The following is a 21571-nucleotide window of genomic DNA, read 5'->3' as shown; positions in this document are numbered from 1 at the left end:
CACTAAAAATCAGCTTGTGCGCTACCTTTGGCATGCGTGCCATAGGTTGCCTACCCCTGATGTAATTTTAACTCTTCTGCTGGTCAGCTCATTACTAGCCTACATCCTGTTTTTCTTAGGGCAGGTCTACACTACAAATTTACATCAGCACATCTGGTGCAGATGCTCAAAGCCAATGGACGAGAGCTCTCTCATTGGCTTAACCCCACCTCTGCGAGAGGCGGTAGCTATGTCAGTGGGAGAAGCTATCCTGCCATCATAGCTCTGTCTACGTGTCTGTGTGTGTGTGTGTGTGTGTGTGTGTGTGTGTGTGAAGGTCGGTATAACTGCTTCATTTGGGGTGTGGACTTTTCACATCCCTGAGTGGCGTAATTGTACCAAAGTAAGTATGTTGTGCAGATCAAGCCTCAGTGATAGCTGCCTCCACTGTTCTACTTTATTCTGTTTAAACAGAAGTTATTGAAATTTACAAGAATCCTCCATTCTGGAATACGTGGAGCAGGATTCTGGAATATTTAATGCCGTGTGTGCTCACCAGAATAGAGCAATATGCAAGTTACTAAAGCACAGCTAGCAGGACCTAATTTTATGTCTGTGAGTGTTCCTTTAATTTTTATCGCAAAAGATGCTTTTTAAAATTTATTCTGCATATTAATGTTCCAGAAAGGCAGCAAATATTTTGTAAACTGTTTCTTCTTTTTCCTGTTATAAGATTACTCATGGGTAATTCATTAATAAACAATGACCCTTTCAAATTAGTGAAAAAATTCTCCAAAAATTATTTTTTGTGTTACAGGATTCTACAGTTTCCCAGGCCTGTGAAACTAGAAGATCTTGCATCTAAAGCTAAAGTTGCTTTTGGACAGCCTATGGACTTGCATTACAGCAATAATGAGGTAATATTCTGCCTTCCTAAATTGTCAGTTTCTCGTATCTTAATGTATTAATGGTTTTGACAGTTGAACATTTCAAGACTGAAGTCCCACGTATTTTCATAATGACTGAAGGCCACCTGATGCCCTCCTGCATAAAAAGCTGCAGATGGGCCAAGGTTAGTCACTTCTGCCATGAGTTTGCAGGGTTCTCCACTGCACCATTCCATCAGGTGAATGGGATTTGTCTAAACAAGGATAAGGCAGAGGGCACAGCCCAAGATTTTGTAGGGCGGCAGCATGCCCTGATGGATGGGACACCAGACTGGGGGTGGGAGTGTGAATTTGATTTTTATTCCCAGCTTTGTCATTGACCTGCTATGTGACTTTGGGCAACTCATTTAATCTCTCTTTGTGCCTCCCCTTCCTTTTTGTAAAATGTGGATGATATTTATCCTCACCATAAAGTGCTTTGAGATCTAAAAATTAATATTATGTAAGTGTAAAATATTATTAGTATTGGGACATTTGAGTAAAGAGCCAGACCTTCTGTCTCATTTCTCGACTTAATTGTTTTCTTCCCCCTAGTTCCTCTGGGCAGCACAGCCAACTGGGGGACCTCAGAAAAATGGGTGCACTTGCACCACGACCCACTCTGCCCACTCACCCGGCTCTCCTGCTGGTAGGAGCTGGGGGCGGGGGGCAGCAGAGGGAGCTACTGCAGGTGGAAGGAATGGGGAGGGCCCCCCACTTGCTCTGGCCCAGGGCCCCACAGAAGGATAATCTACCTTTGGGCATATGAATGAATTTTCTACTCCTCTTGTTCCTCTTGAGTTAAAATGAGAAAGGAGAAGTGTGTTAGAAATAACCTACCACTGTTAAGTAAATAAATATTAGAAGCTACTGTTTACCTTTTCTTCCCTAACCATTTGTTTGGTTTTTGTCCACTTGTTGTATCATAGTTAAGATCTTTGAGGTAGGACTAGGTATTTCACTAGGAGGGTGGTGAAGCACTGGAATGGGCTCCCTAGAAAGGTGGTGGAACCTCCCTCCTTGAGGTTTTTTTGACAAAGCCCTGGCTGGGATGATTTAGTTGGTGTTGGTCCTGCTTTGAGCAGGGGAGTGGACTAGCTGACCTCCTGAGGGCTCTTCCAACCCTAATCTTCTATGATTGGACAGTCTTTACTGTAATTTATATCTCTACAGTGACCATTATGATGATGTCCCAATCCCTGATTATGGGTTTTAGGTACTAACATAATACAAATACGAATTAATAGCTTAATTTCTCGTTTTATTCTAAAATGTCCCCGTCCCCCCCACACACACACTGTTTGATTGTGTTTTTCTTTGGGTAACGTGGAGGTTAATTGATTGCTAGAGAACCAAATTTGCAAAATGTTTCATTCCTCAAATTTCATTGCAATAGTTACTTGTGGGCAGGGAAAATCCATTGCTAGATACCAGAATTGTGCAGTTTCTTTATATAAACAGGAAATATTTCAATTCCAATTTGATTAAAATCTGGTTATGGTTTAAAAAAATGTTAATTATAATTTAAGTGGATTTTAGTTGGCAATTTGTGACCCTGGCCTAGGCAAATAATTAATTCAGTTCATGCCTTCCTAGAGTGGCCTGTATTTATCCCATGTAGGAATGTTCATGTCTGGCACCCTTCCTTGAGTAATATAATTATTTAATAGATAAGTCATTGGGGAATGTGTATAAACAACATTTATACACTGTTTTTAAAAATTGTGTTTTGAATGTATATTACGTGAGATGACAAAATACATAATGATGTAGAAAAGTTATATGAGCTCTCTGGGGGAAAGGTACAGTGATTTATTATGATGCTTGTATGTGAGAGAAGAAAGAAAATATACTAGAAGATGCTATACATGTATCTAAAGTTGCAGAAAATGTTACATTGTATATTTTGAAATGGTTGTTACTTTGTAATGAATGCCAGCTTCATAATGCTTTACAGACTAGAAGGCAAAGTTAAAATTATGATTCAAATTTAACATAATTTCCTGAGTCTCTTCAGTGCCTGACTGAGCCATCTCAATGCTGCATTATCATAGTATTTTATGTTAATTGATTTACAAAGAAATGGTTTTTTGGGGGGGTATCCTTAGTCACATACAGTATCGGGTTTATACCAACACTACTAATTTGTGTGTCTTATTAAGATTTCTTTTTTTTCTCTCTGTCCCTGTAGCTGGTGATTCCATTAACCACACAGGATGATTTGGACAAAGCTGTTGAACTGCTAGATCGTAGTGTTCACATGAAGAGCCTCAAGATATTGCTTGTAATACATGGAAATTCACAGGTACGAATTAGTGTATTTATTAATGTCTAGATTAAAGAGTTCAGTGGGACACTGCCTACTTTAAAATTACACTTCTGTGTGAAATATTTATCTATTATTGTTACAAGTAACATCTAAGATTACTCAGAGATTTGAGAGAATGATTTTCTCTTTGTTCAGTTTGTTTACTTTATGCATGTAACATTTCGTATTTGGTCAGTTTCACTGTATTCCCCTGGAGAGTTACAATATTTGAGTTACCCTCTTTGTGTGGGTTTTTCATACAGCAGCAAAAGATATATTTTTTAAAATAGGAAAATGTGTAAAATTGCCAACATTGGCATGCAATTTCAGAGGCTAGTGCAGTGTTTGAAACTGCTATTTAAACTTTTTAAAATTTAATAATTTCAAACTTTCTTTAAATAAAAATAAGTTTAAATGCATCTGTCACAACAAATGGTAACAGTGGAGATATAGTAGGTGTGTGTCATGTCCCACAATACCACTTTATGTGGACTTTACTAACACAATAAGGCCCTGGTAATAATTTGCTCATTTGAGTTATACCACATTATAAACAATAATAATTATTTTGTATAGTGATTCTTTCAAGCGGAAATCCAGACATCAGATCCCATGAGCTAAAAGAGAATGTGTATTTTTCTTGACACAAACTGAAAATTGCAAGTTTGAAAAAAAATCCTACTTATAACAAACATAATTTGTTATTTCAGTGTAATTTAAGACGTGATTGTAGAAATGTTTGAATAAACTACTGAAGTGATAGGAAATATATGGACTTTGAAGCAAATTGGCTTCTTTACCTTAAGCTTATATTATTAAAAAAAAGGATATATTGCATGGAAACATTTCTCATAATGTAAAGAGCATTTGGAAATCTGTAGTGTGTTTTTCTTTATTTCTTCTCCTTTTGGGGCTACAGAATTAAACTTATTTGTTGTTTTAATATTTTTTTTTCATTTTTAGGTTCCTGTCCTAAGTAACATGGAACCATTGCCATCACTGGAAGATTTGGATAATACAGTGTTTGGAGTGGCAGAGAGTAAAAACAGGCTGTCTGTAATAGGTAAAGCAATTAATATTTCTGTGATTTTAAGTGTATGAGCTTTCATTTTAAATTGTCTGCAGACTCGTACTTGAGAGAGTATCTCTATTAATCCTGATTGATTGGTTGATGCCATGTTTCGTTTACTGAGGTTTATTCATGCTGATGAGTTAGGTGATAATTTTTAGTTGTAAAAATCAAAGAAAAAGGTGAAATTTTTTAATTTGTATAAATGTTTAGTGCAGAAAACACTGACAAAACAAGAATTAATCCATAGTTGAAAGAACCCAGTAATAGAATTAGATTTGGGATATTAGCAAATGGGTTTAATACTTTGTTCCCTATTGTTCATCTATAGATTTCTTTTTTATTGTTCATTTACAGATTCATCCCTTCTATCCATTAAAGTCAGTGTCAGTACTCCCTTTGACTTCATTACATGCAGGATTGAGCTTCTGAACAAAGCCATATTTGTTTAAATGGCAATGCATTTTCCTGACTGTAAGATTTCCTGACTGTTTTAAAAATTATGTTTGATGATTTAGATTGTTTATGCTGCTTTTAAAAGTACCTCTAAGAGAAGCAGCTGTGTTACATTGGGCTAATTAACCTTTTCTCCTATGCAGTTTGAAGTGTGAGGTTAACTTGTGAAATTTTATGTGGATTCCTTGGTTTCACTTCTTCTGTGGCTAAAGAATTAATTGAACAAGTAACTTTTGTTTCAGTCAATTTAATTGTAAATTACATTTTGATTTTGCACATCATCTAAGCATATTTTGCATTGTATATAGCACTGTTACAAACAAAAGAAAATAGTGTGGCACTGTAACTCTTTTGTGTTAAGGAGATAGTTGGATGCTTAATTAAAGGCTTACTATTTTTTGGGATTGGATATTGAATCATCTTTTCTTTAAAATTTTAAATATGACTGTATTAAATACAAATGTTAATGTGATATAAGGACCTGTATTTAGGTATCAATTTGTCACACCTGGTTTGATGCAGTTGAAATGTGCTTTTTATTTACAACATTCAGTAGTGCCAACTGCAAGGTTTAAAATGAGTCAGGCCACAAAAAGTCATCATGAGGTGTTTTTTTTAATAAATAATACATTTTGGATTATTTTTATTTGCCTTCTGGATTTTAAGTCTTCAGGGTTTGTGTTTTCAAGCTCTTCTCTGCAGCGATGATGGTTAAAAACATTGTTTTTTGTTTTTAGTGAAAGCTGAAATTCTCACATCCTCATAAGATGCCAGGAGCTAGGGTTTTAAGTAAAACGTCATGAGATTATCAATAAAATCACGAACGTTAGCGTCAGTAAATACTCCATTCTGATGAAATCTAGATCCAGTCGTATGGTGTGCTAGGAATTAATGAATTATATGCCTATGCTGTACAGCGGAAAATGGGACATTCTAAATGCAAGGTTTAGAATGCACCAGATTAACTTGCACGTTGACAGAGGCAAATTTTTATCCAGAGACAGATATGTAGATGGACACAATTCCCAGATTACAGGTTTAGAATTACATTCTCTCCCTTCTAATGAAGTTAAGGGCACCAAAAATTGCGGGAGAAACACAGAATATTGACTACAGGTCTAGGAGTGTTTTGTAAAGGAGAAAGTGATCACAGCTGGCTCTGGGCCCTGGGAAGCCAAAGACTGCCCTTAATTTTGGATTAGTGAGGAATGTGAAGGAGAATTTCATATTTTTTTTTAAGTAAGTTCTATCCTTAAAGATAACACTGAAAACATAAACTAATATATATTAATGTCTGGGGAGAAAAGAAGATGGCTGAAAAGCACCTCAAGATTCATCCCTTTCACACACTTTCATATAATAAAACCCCAAATTAATTGACTTATATCCCAAAGAATAATTTTGCAACCCTTTCCAGAATACAAAGGGCAGAATACAAACTGAACTGTTGTTCTTGTTCTCTGCTGTAAGTAACAATGGAAATTTTAATCATGGAAAACTCAAGTATCTCAATACATTTTTTCAGTCCTTCAGTATATAGATTGACTCTTAAGCAGTCCTAACTCATGATGTTTAGTAGTTCTTAATTTGTCGTTTTTAGCCCTGATCCTGGAAGCAGCTCTGCACAAGCAGTGTCCACATCCATTGAGCAGGATTGGGGCTTTATTTTATCACTTAATACATTAAATACATTAAATTTTAGGAGATAACATTAAAGTTTTAGTTGATGGTGCCCAGTTGGGTTTTTTGTTTTTTTTTTTTTTAATCCCTGGCCATTGAGAGTTCAGTACCTTGCAGTATCCGGCTCCATGAGAGCAACAGTCAGCTTTTAAAAATTGTGAAATAAATCATGGTAGATGTAGAAGCAAACTTCGTGCTTTACAAAAAGAGAGAAAATACCATAGTAAGCTTTTTTTGCAGGAGAGGATTGTTTTTAATCTCCAGTCTAAGCAAAGTGTTCTCCAATAAACTGCTTTTTTTTTTCTTTTTTTTTAAGGTTCTAATACACGTGATAGAAGTTCACCTCCCCCGGGATACATTCCAGATGAGCTGCACCAGGTGGTACGAAATGGATCATTCACTAGTATCAATAGTGAAGGCGAGTTCATTCCAGAAAGCATGGATCAAGTAAATATATATTTTTTTAATTTCCACTTGATTAAATGTCACTGTGGGCATGGTGACTGACTGACCTACCAATTGCCACCTCTCAGCTTTTCAGTTAATGTTTATATAATGGTTTAAGAAAGTCAAGTACTATAAACCTAGTAAGCATTGCCATCTTCTTCTGGCAGGTGCACAGGGGCGTGTCATTTTGTCCCTCTGATCTGTCTGTTACTCAACTATTCCACCAGAATGAAGCTATTAGAATCTACAAGAAATTCCTCTCTCTGAATATCGGTATCCTGTCTGGATACTGATGGAAAAGGTGGTTGGGGTCTGAATAGCTCAGAGGATTGAAAATGGGATATGTAGTGCCTTTCAAATCTGGGCCATAATTATTTATCCTTATTACAGTGGTGCCTCATTGCCCCATTTGGGATCAGAACCCCCTACAGGTAGACTCTATCCTCACAAGTAGTAAGAGTCAGTACTTACCATGAAGAATTTATAATGAGATGAGGTGAGAGAGGGTGGAAGAGAAAACAGAGACATAGTGTGAAAGTGACTTGTCAGTTGCACAGTAGTCAGTGTCTGGACTGGGGGTAGAACTTGTATCTCCTGTCCACTGGGCAACACTGCCAACCAATTCTCTGATCAGATCCAGTCCATTTCTGTACATAATAAAAAACATTATCATTGGCCTGCACAAAGTCAGTTAATGCCTCTGACATTTCAAGTACACAGATGCTCACAGGGAATTAGAGACCAAGGATTGTATGTATGGCACTCCAAAACGTAAAATATTTATAGCACCTGGGTCATGGTATAATCCCCACTCAGAACCTTAGCGTCCAAAAAGATGGGGTACCAGCATGAATTCCTCTAAGCTTAATTACCAGCTTAGAACCTGTAGCGCTGCCACCAACCAGGAATTACAGTGCCTGGTACACTCTGGTCCCCCCAAAACCTGATCCAGGGACCCCCAAGACCCAGTCCCTCTGGATCTTAACACAAGGAAAGTAAACCCTTTCCTTCACCGTTGCCTCTCCCAGACTTCCCCTCCCTGGGTTACCCTGGAAGACCACTGTGATTCAAACCCCTTGAATCCTGAAACAGAGAGGAAAATGCACCTTCCCCCCTCCTTCTCTCTTCCCCTCCCAGATTCTTCCTGAGAGAAAGTAATCCTGGCACAGAGAGAAATCAGCCTCTCTCTCCCTCTTCCTTCCTTTCTCCCCACCAATTCCCTGGTGAATCCAGACCGAGTCCCCTGGGATCTCACCAGAATAAAAAAATAATTAGGTTCTTAAACAAGAAAAGCTTTTAATTAAAGAGAGAAAAACAGTAAAAATGATCTTGTAAATTTAAGATGGAATAGATACAGGGTTTTTTAGCTATAGACACTGGGAACACCCTTCCAGCTTAAGTATACAAGTACAAATTAAAATCTTTTCAGCAAAATACCAATTTGAACTCCTTTCAGCCAAATACACATTTGAACTTCTTCCAACCAAATACACATTTGCAAATAAAGAAAACAAACATAAGCCTAACTCGCTTTATCTACCTAGTACTTACTATTTTGAATCTGTAAGAACCTGTATCAGGGAGATTGGAGAGAAACCTGGTTGCACGTCTGGTCCCTCTGAGCCCCCAGAGTGAACAACAACCAAAACTAACAGCACAGCACAAAAACTTCCCTCCCTCAAGATTTGAAAGTATCCTGTCCTCTGATTGGTCCTCGGGTCAGGTGACAGCCAGGCTCACTGTTCTTGTTAACCCTTTCCAGGCAAAAGAGATATAAAGTACTTCTGTGCTATTAACTTTTCTTATCTGTTTATGACAATGTGCAATTGTAACAACCACTTGCATGAGTCATCAGTAGTGTTTAAACCTAGGACCTTCAGCTCTATAGCATGTGCCTCTACTACTTAAGCTATAGGAATAACTCACTTAGCTGGTAGAAGTAGTAGACTCTTATCCTCTCTGGACCAGCCACTCAAAAGGGCATGTAACCTGGATTGTCACAGATGCAGCAAAAGAGACACCTCTGACCCCATAACCATCTCCTTTCCAAATTTCAAGTTCTTTCTCCTGGAGTCATTTCTTTAAAAAAACAAAAGGATTTTTTTTGAAACATTGCCACAGCTAACTATCCTTAGTAGCCTAATTTTTTTTTGCTCATGTTTTCCAAAAAATTTCAGGCTGAGATAGAGACCAAACAATTTTGTTAATCTAATATAGGTGTTGCAAACACTCCCTCTCTTTGTGTGTGTACTACATACATTTCTTTTAACATAATTGCTATAATTTACTGTTTCCTAAACACTGTAAATTAAATACGTAAATACAAGCAATATGTTTGTATTAGGTGGGAGAAGGGCACCAGAGTGCTTTTCAACAAGCAGGACTCCATACAATATGACTTCAGCCACATCAGTTATAACTGCTGATTTTTATGAGCAGTATGTTGGGGTTTTGCGCTATAAAATGTGATGTAAAGAACCATCAACCATAAAAAAAGATTTTCAGTCCCTTTCTTATGGTTACTTACTAGATGCTGGATCCATTGTCCTTGAGCAGTCCTGAAAACTCTGGCTCAGGAAGCTGTCCCTCACTTGACAGTCCTTTAGATGGGTAAGAACTACTTACATTCAGCACTTCTTTCTGCTGGATTGCTTGAAAGTACCTATCACAGAACATAGTAACTCAACCTTCAGAAACAATTTGTAGGTATATTTTTTTCAAATGCATGTACACACACACACAAAAGCAAGAACAATATAACTTACTGGGATTTAACTGCTTACTGATGCACAGAAGAGAAGAGTGCCATATCAGCCTGTTGTTTTTGAAGATGCGTGGAATTTAAAACATCAGTTTCTGGAATTGCTGCTTTTTGTTGCACACAGATTTATTGTAAATCTGGCCATTGTTGTCTTGTTTGTAAATTGAGTCTATTCCACAACCATGAACTACTCCTTTAAACATGCACTTTAGATATTGACATCTGCAAGAAACTTCCATTCTACTACTGGGTTACCCAGCACTGTGCTTAATATTACTGCACAGATGATAAATCAGTACAAACAGTCAAACATAAACGGGAAGGTGAGTGATAGTTATATATAGTCATTGCAGATAAAGATCCATTCAACACATAGGATTATATTGTTCGCATATATTTTACTGAACATTTCAGTTCCACCTACGTGGCCAAATATTATTATAAATAAAACAAAAATTTGAACATTTCCCAGATGAACTGACTGTTTTTATTTGCTGATTTTTTATTTTTTGTTCTGAAAGAAATCATTGTATGGGCGAAACAAGCAGATACAGTTAACTGTTATCTTGGTTTGGTTTTAAGTTTACTTAGGTTTTGTCATTTTGTGCCACTCTTATAATATCTAAATACTTAATTAAAATTATCAGTACACATTTATGAACCACATATCCACCAACCTGAAATGGATGGTTGTTCCCATGTTGAACCAGTCAGACTGGCAGAACAGCCAGTCATAGTTGAGGTAAATTCCTTGTGCTTCCTTTCCTTTGATAAGGACATCATTGTGGAAGGACTTATCTTCCATGCATGCTGCAGAGTCCATCTTTTCCGGCATTTAAAGTGATTGGGGATCCATATGTGGAGGGGCTGGAAACTGAAGGATGATCTGAGAGGGTCTCACCATATGGTTGGGGAGAGAGCGTTTATTTTCTTTTGTGGGCAAGTGAAAATTAATCTATTTGAAATTGGAAGTTTGAATCAAAACTTTGTAATGATACATTTAACCCCCCCCTAAAATATACTTAAATTTTGGGTGACGGTTTAAGGTGTGGGTAGGCATCAAATAACTCAGATAAATAAAATTCTTTAATCCAGCACATGGTGCAAAATTTCTGCATTGTCGTCAGAAATTAAACATGTCCATGCTTTCCCTTTGTGTTGTCTTGTAATTTAATTTGATTTGCTATATAGTTCTGTGATCATGTCAGTAATTAACTGTTGATGATTGAAGAGCTCATGGAGTTATAAATATCCATTCAAAAGTCTTGCTGTCTTCCTGTTCCACTCTGACAGGAGCCAAAAGTGGTAAAAGACTAACCTCCCATGTCCAAAGCACTGCAGGGACGACTTCCTCTAAGCTGTTCTTACTGTCAAAATATCAGCAGTACTCCTTTCCTGTGCTAGCAATGCAGGGCTAGAAAAGGGTAAAAAATGTAGGTAAGACATCCATTCCCAGCTTGTTTTGTGCTTATGGAACATAGGACAGAGAAAGATCAGAAGCTCCTGTTATTGCCAATCTCAGCTTCTCAAATGTTTATACCAGTAGGGAAAAACCTCTGTCCAGGAACACTTGCTAAGTAGACTCAGAACTAGACTGGAGTCCCATGAATCAAAATATTGGCACAGCAACAGGCATATCAGTCACTCTGAAATCTAGCTTGATATCAGGGGCATACGGAATATGGTTATCTTGGAGTTGAAGGTCAGATACATCTTAGACCGCAAACTTTAAGTTTCAGTGGGGTAGTTGTGTTAGTCTGTATCAGCAAAAACGATGAGAAGTCCTTGTGGCATCTTAGAGACTAACACGTTTATTTGAGCCTACGTGGGCTATAATCCACTTCATCATATGCATCCGATGAAGTGGGTTATAGCCCACGTAGGCCCAAATAAATGTGTTAGTCTCTAAGGTGCCCCAAGGACTCCTCATTGTTTAAAACTTTAAGTAATTGGATTCTACAAACTGTATAGTAGTTACAGCCTTTAGAGTTAAGGCATGTATATCTCCATGTCCATTTTTTGGGAAAGACATGAAATTGTAAGGTCATTGTCATCAAAGTATCACAAAAAGGTCTTTGAAAACTTTTGAGATTTGAACTTTCCAGAAGCTTGGAAGTACTTAGGGGCAAAAGATTACTTACTGGATGAATTCATTTAGTTATGCTTATCCAATTAAAGAAGGAGAGAGAAATTACTATTCTTTCTAGTGGAAGGAAAGATTAGACGTTGTATGGCTATTTATACCAGGTTTAAGAAGTTGTTTCAAGAAGCTTCACAGACTTCTCAGGAAACCTTGAATCATAGATCTCCATTCCTCAAAAACATACCCTCATAGCATTTGTTTTCTAATAAGGGTGTACTCAATTTCCTTAGAAGAAAATAGCTTTCTACTGCTGAATGCTCTGCACTTCTATAGCAACTTTTCATCTGAGAATCAGTGCTTCACAAATATTAATTGATTTAGTCTCATAAATACCCCTTTGAGCTAAGTAATTATCTCCATTTAATAGATAAGAAAACCTATGTATGGTACAGAGAGATTGCTTCAGCGCTTGAAATATCCTCTTTGTAGCTGGTGTGTAAAAGGTTATGCACTTGATTTTAGGTATTTTAGGGTTTTTACTAATCGTGATTAATCGCACAGTTAAAAAAATTAAAGCTTTTTCAAATATATTGATTTAAATTACAACATAGAATAAAAAGTATACAGTGCTCACTTTATATTTATTTTTTATTACAAATATTTGCACTATAAAAAAGTTTTTTTCAATTTACTTCATATCAGTACGAAGTGTCAATCTCTTTATCATGAAAAAAGAACAGGAGTACTTGTGCCACTTTAGAGACTAACAAATTTATTTGAGCATAAGCTTTCGTGGGTTACAGCTCACTTCTTTGGATGCCCACAAAATCTTATGCTCAAATAAATTTTAGCCTCTAAGGTGCCACAAGTACTCCTGTTCTTTGTGGATACAGACTAACACGGCTGCTACTCTGAAACCTGTCTTTATCCTGAAAGTTGAATTCACAAATGTAGAATTATGTACAAAAAACCCACTGCATTCAAAAATAAAAGGATATAAAACTTCAGAGCCTACAAGTCCAATCAGTCCTCCTCCTTGGTCAGCCAGTCACTCAGACAAACAAGTTTGTTTACATTTGCAGAAGATAATGCTGCCTGCTTTTTGTTTACAATATCACCTGAAAGTGAGAACAGGCATTTGTATGGCACTGTTGTAGCCAACGTCACAAGATATTTATATGCCAGATGCGCTAAAGATTCATATGTCCCTTATTACTTCAACCACCATTCCTGAAGACATGCGTCCATGCTGATGACGGGTTCTGTTCAATAACAGTCCAAAGCTGTGCGAACCGATGCATGTTCATTTTCATCATCTGAGTCAGATGCCACCAGTAGAAGGTTGTTTTTCTTTTTTGGTGGTTTGGGTTCTGTAATTTCTGCATCAGTGTTGTTCTTTTAAGACTTCTGAAAAGATTCTCCACACCTCATCCCTCTCAGATTTTGGAAGGCACTTCAGATTCTTAAATCTTGGGTTAAGTGCTGTAGCTATCTTTAGAGATTTCACATTGGTATCTTCTTTACATTTTGTCACATTTGCAGTGAAAGTATTCTTAAAATGAACATGTGCTGAGTCATCATCCGAGACTGCTATCACATGAAATATATGGCAGAATGCGGGTAAAACAGAGCAGGAGACATACAATTCTCCCCCAAAGACTTCAGTCACAAATTTAATTGACACATTTTTTTTTAATGAGCGTCATCAGTACGAAAGCTTGTCCTCCGGAATAGTGGCCAAAGCATGAAGGGGCATATGAATATTTAGCATATCTGGCACGTAAACACCTTGCAACACCAGCTACAAAAGTACCATGCGAACGCCTGTTCTCGCTTTCAGGTGATATTGTAAACAAGAAGCGGACAGCTTTATCTACTGTAAATTTGAACAAACTTTTTTCTCTTGGTGATTGGCTGAACAGGAAGTAGTACTGAGTGGACTTGTAGGCTCTAAAGTTTTACATTTTTTGAGTGAAGTTATGTAACAAAAAATAAACTACATTTGTAAGTTGCAGTTTCATGATAAAGTGATTGCACTACAATACTGGTATGAGGTTAATTGGAAAATTCTATTGTTTTTTACAAGACAAATATTTGTAATAAAAAATAATATAAAGTGAGCACTGTACACTTTCTATTCTGTGTTGTAATTGAAATCAATATATTTGAAAATGTAGTAAAACACCCAAAATATTTAATAAATTTCAGTTAGTATTCTGTTGATTAACAGTGCAATTAATTTTTTTGAGTTGATCACATGAGTTAAATGGGATTAATCAACGGCCTTAGTTTTTACCCTATTTTAATGATTGCTTAACTTTTGATTTTTTTTCCTAAGAAAACCAGTGTAACCTTGATTGGTAGACCGAAAGTATCCTATGAAAACATTTCTTGCATAGAAATTTTTTGACTTGCCTCAACCAATCCAGAGACCCTCTTGTCATCCTCATTTAGTTTGCCTCTTACTTTGTTCGAGGACTCCTAACAGGGGTTTAGGCTTGTCTCAATTTCTGCTTCTGTTGCCTACTAGAGAAATTATTGTCTGGAAAAGGAAGTTGCTGGGGTGGTATGGTTATGGAAGTACTCTACTGCAATTGGTTGTTCTGTCTGACTGGAATCCCATCCATTCCTGTGTGGTGGCTGGGAGTTACATAAAGACAAATTTGTAGGTAAGAAATTATTTGACCACATGAAACACCCTTAATTATTCACTAAAATTGCTTTTTAAAGTTTTTTATGAAATCATTTGAGCTTCACAGAAGGAAAAAGGCAATCCAAGAGTTGCAAGAGACTCTGCATTTCTTTGGCAAAAATATTTAAACAGGCTACAAAAATTTGTGTTAAGTTAATATCCTGTAACTGATGTTTTGATTTTGTTTATCCATGAAGGTGCAAGGCACGAGCTCCTGTGTGGCTTCTTTGGCACTGCTTTGTGTCTACTAATAGACTGTACTTATGAGCCGTGCCATTCGTTTCCTCCCTATCCCAAGCAAGATCCATCCATTGTAATTGATATCTACAAGCTTTGGTATTTCAAAGTTGAGTCCCATTCATGTTCACAAGTGCAGGAGACTGGGATAGCACATACTTTGCTGTGTAATTCAACAATTATAAAACAGTAAGACTTAAGTGCTTGCCTGACTACTCTGACTCTCCAGTAACAGAGCATCTAAAATGTTGTCTTACACTTCTAGAGATAGCTACCCCAAATCTCGGATGCCACGAGCACAGAGCTATCCAGATAACCACCAGGAGTTTTCAGGTAGGTAAAACTACTGGGCACATTTAGTCTTATTAGATACATTCAGCTATAAAATGTCTCAGGATGCATGTACGTAGTGTATGTGATGCTTCCTTGGGGTACCCAGGGCTATGAGGCACCTCGCTATCACCTTCCCTTAGTGTGAGGAAACTGTTTGTTTTTGTCATGGCTCAGCTCCCCAACTCTACCAGTCATGGCCACACAAGCACTCACTTCTAGACCTCACAGGCCCCACTGTCCCTCTGCAGGTCAGTGGTTGGCACACCCCACCCCTTCGAGCGTCTCTACAGTACATCCTCTCATCTGCTGGACGCTCTCCATGTTCACAGATTCGCTGCTTCCAAAGAATCAAAACACCTCAAGTTACCAGTTTCACCTCAGATCATTGCTGTGCTAAACACATAGCACTTAGATTTGTTTATAGTGAAATCAGGTATAAGTTTATTTAACAAAGCATAGAAAATCAAGTAGTAACAAGTAGAAGTTTTGAAAACAAATTATTACAAATGAAATAAAATCATAATATACATTGTAGAGCCTAAACTTAACAAGATACTCATGTCTTGTAGAGTATTGCTCACCCAGAATCTTTGTAGTGCTTTACAGCCTGGCTGGCTATGCCCCTCCTTTCATGAGATGAGAGAGAGAATGCTGGCAGTTTGCTTCCTAGGTGAAAAATTCAGTGTGTCCCTTTGAACTTCCAAGATAGACCAGACCAATCTTTTGTCTGTATTCATAAACAGAATATTCCCCTTCTGTTTGTTCCTTCTTGTTGATTTCTTCTCTTGTAGATTTTGCAGTCTCTTAACTGGCACCTATCTCAATATATGTATAGGCATACATCTCAGGCATACAATACACAGATGGCCAAATGGGGAGATAAGTGTCTGTTACCTCCTGCCTGAAAGGAACATTTCCGAGGTGTGTCACCACCTGGTGACCTGCCTTAATTCCAAAACCTTAAGAACATAATTTTCAGTACAGATTCATAACTCCTTAAGTATTATCCAATAGTACGGATATTTTGCATTGATTGTAATGACCAGTGACTACTGGCTCTCAAGAGAGACCTCACATACCACCCTTTGAACTATTATGCAGATACAGAAGGGATCCCTGCGAAACCCTCTGCACTGTCTGCCAGTTGGCACCAAGGGATTTCTGGGTCACAGGATAACGAGATAATTTTTGCCTCTCATCCAAAAGCAAGAAAGACATCTTTGTCAGGTGGCAGAGGACTAGGAGTCAGACTTGGACCATAGTTCCGGTTTGCCAGTGAATAGTTGTGTAACCTTGGGTGATTTATTTAACCTGTCTGAGCCTTTATTTCAGTATTTTTTCCACATGTCCCATGCCTCATTCAATGCATGGAATAGACAATGATTAATTAATGGACAGCTATTCAATATTTCATTTGATCCTCTTTGTTCAGTATATGGTCCTAGATCTTACTTAGTGCACACTATTCAAACACTTCTGCGAAGACAGGATTATTAATTTTGTCGTAGGTTTTTCATTGGCACTCATCACAATATTCAAGTGCTTCACAAACATTTATTAATTTATCTTCACAAAACTGCTGTGAGGTGACAAGGTGGTATCCCCATTTTACACACGGGGAGCTGAAGCACAGATTAAGATTAAAAGTATTCTCTAATTTTAGGTGCCTAATTTGAGATGCCTGGACCTGATTTTTCAGAGTAACTAGTATTATGTAGTAGTTTTTATATTGAAGCACAACTCCAGTTGACTTGAATTGCAATTGTGAGTGTTCAGAACTTCTGCAAATCAGACCCCAGAGTCTCAAGGCAGACACCCAGAAAATGAGACACACACAATCGGTGGCCACCTGTGAAGAAAGCTTGGTTTTAAGTGACTTGGTTAGCATCAGACAGGGACTCTGTGGCAGAGACAATGATAGAATAAATTTTTCTGGGACAACATTCAACTGTCTTAACCATGGGATCTTCCTTTCTCTTCTTGCTATTTCCTGCCTCAGCCACTGCAGACCTTCCAGCTTCTGCAGCAAATGAGGCAGTAATCCTACAGCCAACAGCCTGCTTTGTTACACATCCCTAATTTGTCCCCAGAGTAGGTCCATCAGGTGTACTGAATGAGGCAGGAGTCCTCTGGAAAAACCAGTATATGATCATTAATTAAAGACTGTCATAATGCATACACATAAGGGGGCTTAATTAAGGTTGCACAGGCAATCTTAATTCTGGCATTTCCTAACTTGCATGTTTGACTCTGCAATCTGAATCTTTTTAAAGATTGTTTTTAAAAACCTATGAAATTACACTTACACACACACACTAATTCCATCAGGTGTTGTCGTATTGAACCTTTAGATCATCACATCTCTGCCACTCGAGCTAATAGAGTAAATGATAGTAGTATTAGGTTGTCATCCTCTATGTGGAGCAGCACTAAAGGAAGATGAGACACATACTTTGGCAGTGGGGTTCACAAGTATTTGCTGACAGCAAAAATAGTGAGACTCGAGAATCTTAGGTTCCATTCCAGGCTCTGGAAGGCCGTGTCCTCTCTTGGCCTACCTCCTCAAAGCTTGACCCCTTCTGCCCCATTCCCTCCAACCTGTCCCTGTGCTGACTCTTCCCCACTCCTGACTTCTAATGCCAGTCTCTTTGCTCAGTCAGCTCCGGTTCCTCCCAGCTCCTTGTCTTATTGCTCAGACAGCCCCCATCTTTGTCCTTCCCTGGCTCTTCATACAATCTGTATCTTTCTACTGCCCCACCTCTCGTTCCCAGTCTCTCTCCCTGGGCTCCTTATCCAAGTTCAGCCTCCCATTCCCACCCCCAGCTCCTTGGCTCCATGTCCCAATCTCCCCAGTTCCTCATCTAATTTCAGTGTTCCCTACTCGGACAACTGACTACCAGTTCCGCTTTCTACCCTCTCCCGTTTTCCCTCACCAGCACTCAGGCCCAGCTCCCAATTCCCAGTCTGTCTCCTCTCCAACTCCCAATCCCAGTTTCTCCACCTACAATCCATGTCTCACCAGGCCACTTGTTCCAATCTACTCCTGTCTCTCCTTCATGGTCTGGTTTTTGTCCCTTCTGCATTCAAATGAGAGAGCCTGCTCCTCCACACTGCCTGAATTCTGGCAGGAGAGTTGAGAGCACATGAGAGACCAGCTACTTGCTCTGTTTCCACACCCAGCCTAGAGCACCCAGTACAGGAAAAATCCTTCTGAGCCTTTGTAGCTCTGGGCTGGAGCATGCTCAGTCAATCTTTGAGGATGGTGCATGTAAAGTCTGGTCAGTGCTAGGAGCTGAGAAGCTAGAGCGTGCTCAGTGAGAATGGAATCTTTAGAGTTTTTAGCTGCGAAGCTCTAGCTAGCCAGTCTCAACTGAGTATGTGAAAACCATAATTTTTTGTAAAGGCTTATAACTTAGCCAGATGTGGGTGGCTTTTTACCAGATGGCAAAAAGACATCATTGAAACAAAGGTCACTCCTGCCCCCTGCCAAATTTCAGAAACCAGCTCCAAAGCACGCAAGTGTTAGAGCATTTCCAAGAAAAAGTCACCAGAATTTTTTAACATGGTCAAAACAATATATATTTTCCCAGCCTCATTCTCAGAAACATCTAAACCTGTTTGGCAGAAATTTTCAAGACAAATTGAGCCTGAGGCAGACAACCAGCATAGAAAATGTCAGCCCAAATGGTTAAAGTTGGGCAACGTATAAGAAACTGAAAAACAAGGGTCTTATAATGGGAAGTGTTGGACAACCTTAATAGGTGGTGCATCCAGCCCTGCTTATGATAGGAATCATGCAGTGACCTATTGGTTAGTGCGTGACAGGCAACTAGATACACCAGTGCAGGAGGGGTTTAGCCATGGATGCTAAGACAAACCCTTACCCATTGAATGTTAAATGAATAGAGATGCAGTGTTTCCATACACATGAAGTCTGTTGATGCCTTATAGATATTTTTACAGAAAGTGCCATGAATCTTTTTTCATTCAGCAAAGACAGGAGATTGCTTTTAACATTTCATGCAGAAAATTCTCACATAAACAATGCTGCCACTCCAGATAGTTTACTAACTAAGGGTTTTATATAAAAAACTTACTTGCCTATTGAAGGAAAAAATATATTAAGACCATTTTCTGTTCAAATGGTATTGTAATTTTGTACCTGCTTAGAAACAGATGGTAGCACGTTTGAGTGGATGTGATATCTAATTAAATTTATTTACTTTTTATTATTTTACTGTTTTATCATTTATAGGGACTAAAACAACATGATTAGTAGGCTGAATGTTAATTCGCTTATCTTTATATGCACAGCCTTCCAGTTTACAAGTCTCTTTGTACAACAGTCCACTTAAGGGTTAAGTGTAGGGTTACTTTTTAAAAAACTTGTGGTGCAAGACCGATTTAACATTTGGTTTGTTTTTGAATTTTTCCTCGTGTGTTTAATTTTGCAGTGTATGGTAATATTTTCTTTTTGTTCCCATAGACTATGATATCCCAATATTTGAGAAATTTGGAAAAGGCGGGACTTATCCCCGAAGGTATCATATTTCATATCATCACCAAGATTACAATGATGGTGAGTGTGGGACACTGTAACATTTTCAATATTTATTCTTTTTTCAAAAATTAAGTTGAAAGAGTTAACAATATCATCAGAAAATGTGGAAAAGAGAAGCAAACGGGTGTTCTCTCTGAAATAAATGTAAAGCACGCTTAAAGTTCATCACAAATCTGCATTTAGGTACCTAAATTAAAGTAGCCTGATTTTCAAAGATGCTGAGCTACCCCAGCTCCCGTGAAGATGTAGATTAGAGCATTAGGGAATCATGGGAGCAGCTGTACATGGAAACCATCTCTGCCAAAAGCCTATGCACAAACTATGCGGAACATACAATGAATGCCATGCGTAATTGTGATTCTTTACTACCGAGAATAAACTTCGCTCTTACTCAATCTGGAATGGCATAGAGTAGCTGAATTGTCCCTCTTGTTTACTGATTCTCATAATAAAAGAGGAGAAGGATGTGTCATGAAATTGAAAAGCAATAAATTTAAAATTCAAAAATACTTGTTTACTTAATGCGTAATTAAGCTGTGGAACTAATTGCTGGAAGGTATTGTATTTCAAAACAAGATAAGACATTTGGATAATGAGTTCCATTAGATAGAGAAAAAAGAGGGGAAGGGATCCATGCTTCAGGGTGTGTCAACCACTAACTGATGGGAGCTAGGAAGAAACTCCTACAGGCAGGTAATTCCCATAGTGTCCATTATGGACTGTCTTTCATCTTCATCTGAAGTTAAACACCCTGTGTGTGAGGATACCTCACTAGATGGACCATTAGAACTCTAGTGTATCTTTGGTCTGTTTTCCAGGAATCCATATAGCCTCTCGTAACAGTAAAGATGGAAGTATTGTTTCCCTTGGAACTTGTCTCAATTTTCTTCAAACCACCAGTAGAAGAGTCACTTAATTTAATTAAACTATTTGCAGGAATTTTAGATGTTACTTATGCACTGCTCCCAGCTAGCCAGTCTTGGACTAAGTCATTAAGCTAGTTTGTCTGATATCTACACGTAGGCATTCTGCACACTTTCCCTCTCAGCAGGCTAAACCAGTAACTTTCATTATCATTCTATCATATTCTGTGGAAGATTTGAACTGTGTTATGTTTTCAGTGCACACTTCATGCAGTATGCATACACATATTGTTTAGTACTTATTCTTCATGGTACAATATTATAGGTAGTCTTTGTGCATCATGACAGGTCGTAAAACCTTTCCAAGGGCCAGAAGGACCCAGGGGAACAGCTTCCGGTCTCCAGTCAGTTTCAGCCCCACCGATCACTCCCTGAGTACAAGCAGTGGGAGCAGCACCTTTACTCCAGAGTATGAGGAGAACCGAATGAGAAGAAGGGGAAGTGACATAGACAATCCTACCTTGTCAGTAATGGACATCAGTCCACCTAGCCGCTGTAAGTTAAAAAGGCACATTACAATCTTCAAAGGAAAATTTTAAAAAAATCTTGTTAAATATATAATACATCAGAACTGACAAAATTACCAAAATACATGTTGTTAAAGGCATACCCATAATATTATTACAGTATTACATTATAATTGTAACTTACATTATATTATAACTAATCACTACAGGTTTTCTTAACATTTAATAATGTTAGTATACATCTGGACCTGAAGTAGTAAGATGCTTACCAGTCAAATAACTTTATTTATTCTTGCTGCTATGGGTCGAATTTTTTTGTTTCGATAAACGGGGGACTTAATTAGTATGGTTGGGTGTATGTGTTTGTACTAGATACGTATCCTTTGTAGTTGCTGTAGATCATGACTTGTTGTTTTTAAAGGGTACTCTTAAAATACTTGGGTGATTAAATGTATTTTAGTCTCCTTTTCAGGTACTTAGTAAGTACCTCAGATGTGCGTATCTTGTACTTATGTGCTTGGATGTACTTTTATAGATAATATAGGTTATTAGGTCACTGACAGGATCACTTCTTCTATTTAGAGGCAATTTTATATATCCATGCTTTTTACATGGAGATTTAAAATTAAAAGTCTTTTTTTCAAGAGTT

General features: G+C 37.9%; 2 protein-coding genes across 2 annotated transcripts in view; one reads left to right on the top strand and one right to left on the bottom strand.

The window, feature by feature from the left end:
- Positions 1-21571, bottom strand: part of TMEM169 (transmembrane protein 169) — a 254139-nt gene that overhangs the window by 133144 nt on the left and 99424 nt on the right. The window lies entirely within an intron of this gene.
- Positions 1-21571, top strand: part of MAP3K2 (mitogen-activated protein kinase kinase kinase 2) — a 97549-nt gene that overhangs the window by 61739 nt on the left and 14239 nt on the right. The window contains exons 5-12 of the mRNA XM_050917065.1: positions 797-896; positions 3097-3210; positions 4177-4276; positions 6735-6865; positions 9396-9475; positions 14904-14971; positions 19458-19550; positions 20744-20950. Coding sequence (XP_050773022.1) covers positions 797-896; positions 3097-3210; positions 4177-4276; positions 6735-6865; positions 9396-9475; positions 14904-14971; positions 19458-19550; positions 20744-20950 — 893 coding nt within the window. The remainder of the gene's footprint in view (positions 1-796; positions 897-3096; positions 3211-4176; positions 4277-6734; positions 6866-9395; positions 9476-14903; positions 14972-19457; positions 19551-20743; positions 20951-21571) is intronic.

This window comes from Gopherus flavomarginatus, chromosome 10, assembly GCF_025201925.1.
Source record: "Gopherus flavomarginatus isolate rGopFla2 chromosome 10, rGopFla2.mat.asm, whole genome shotgun sequence".
Lineage (NCBI taxonomy): Eukaryota > Metazoa > Chordata > Testudines > Testudinidae > Gopherus > Gopherus flavomarginatus.
The sequence above is the reverse complement of the archived record's forward strand: the minus strand, read 5'-3'. Positions and strand labels throughout refer to the sequence as shown.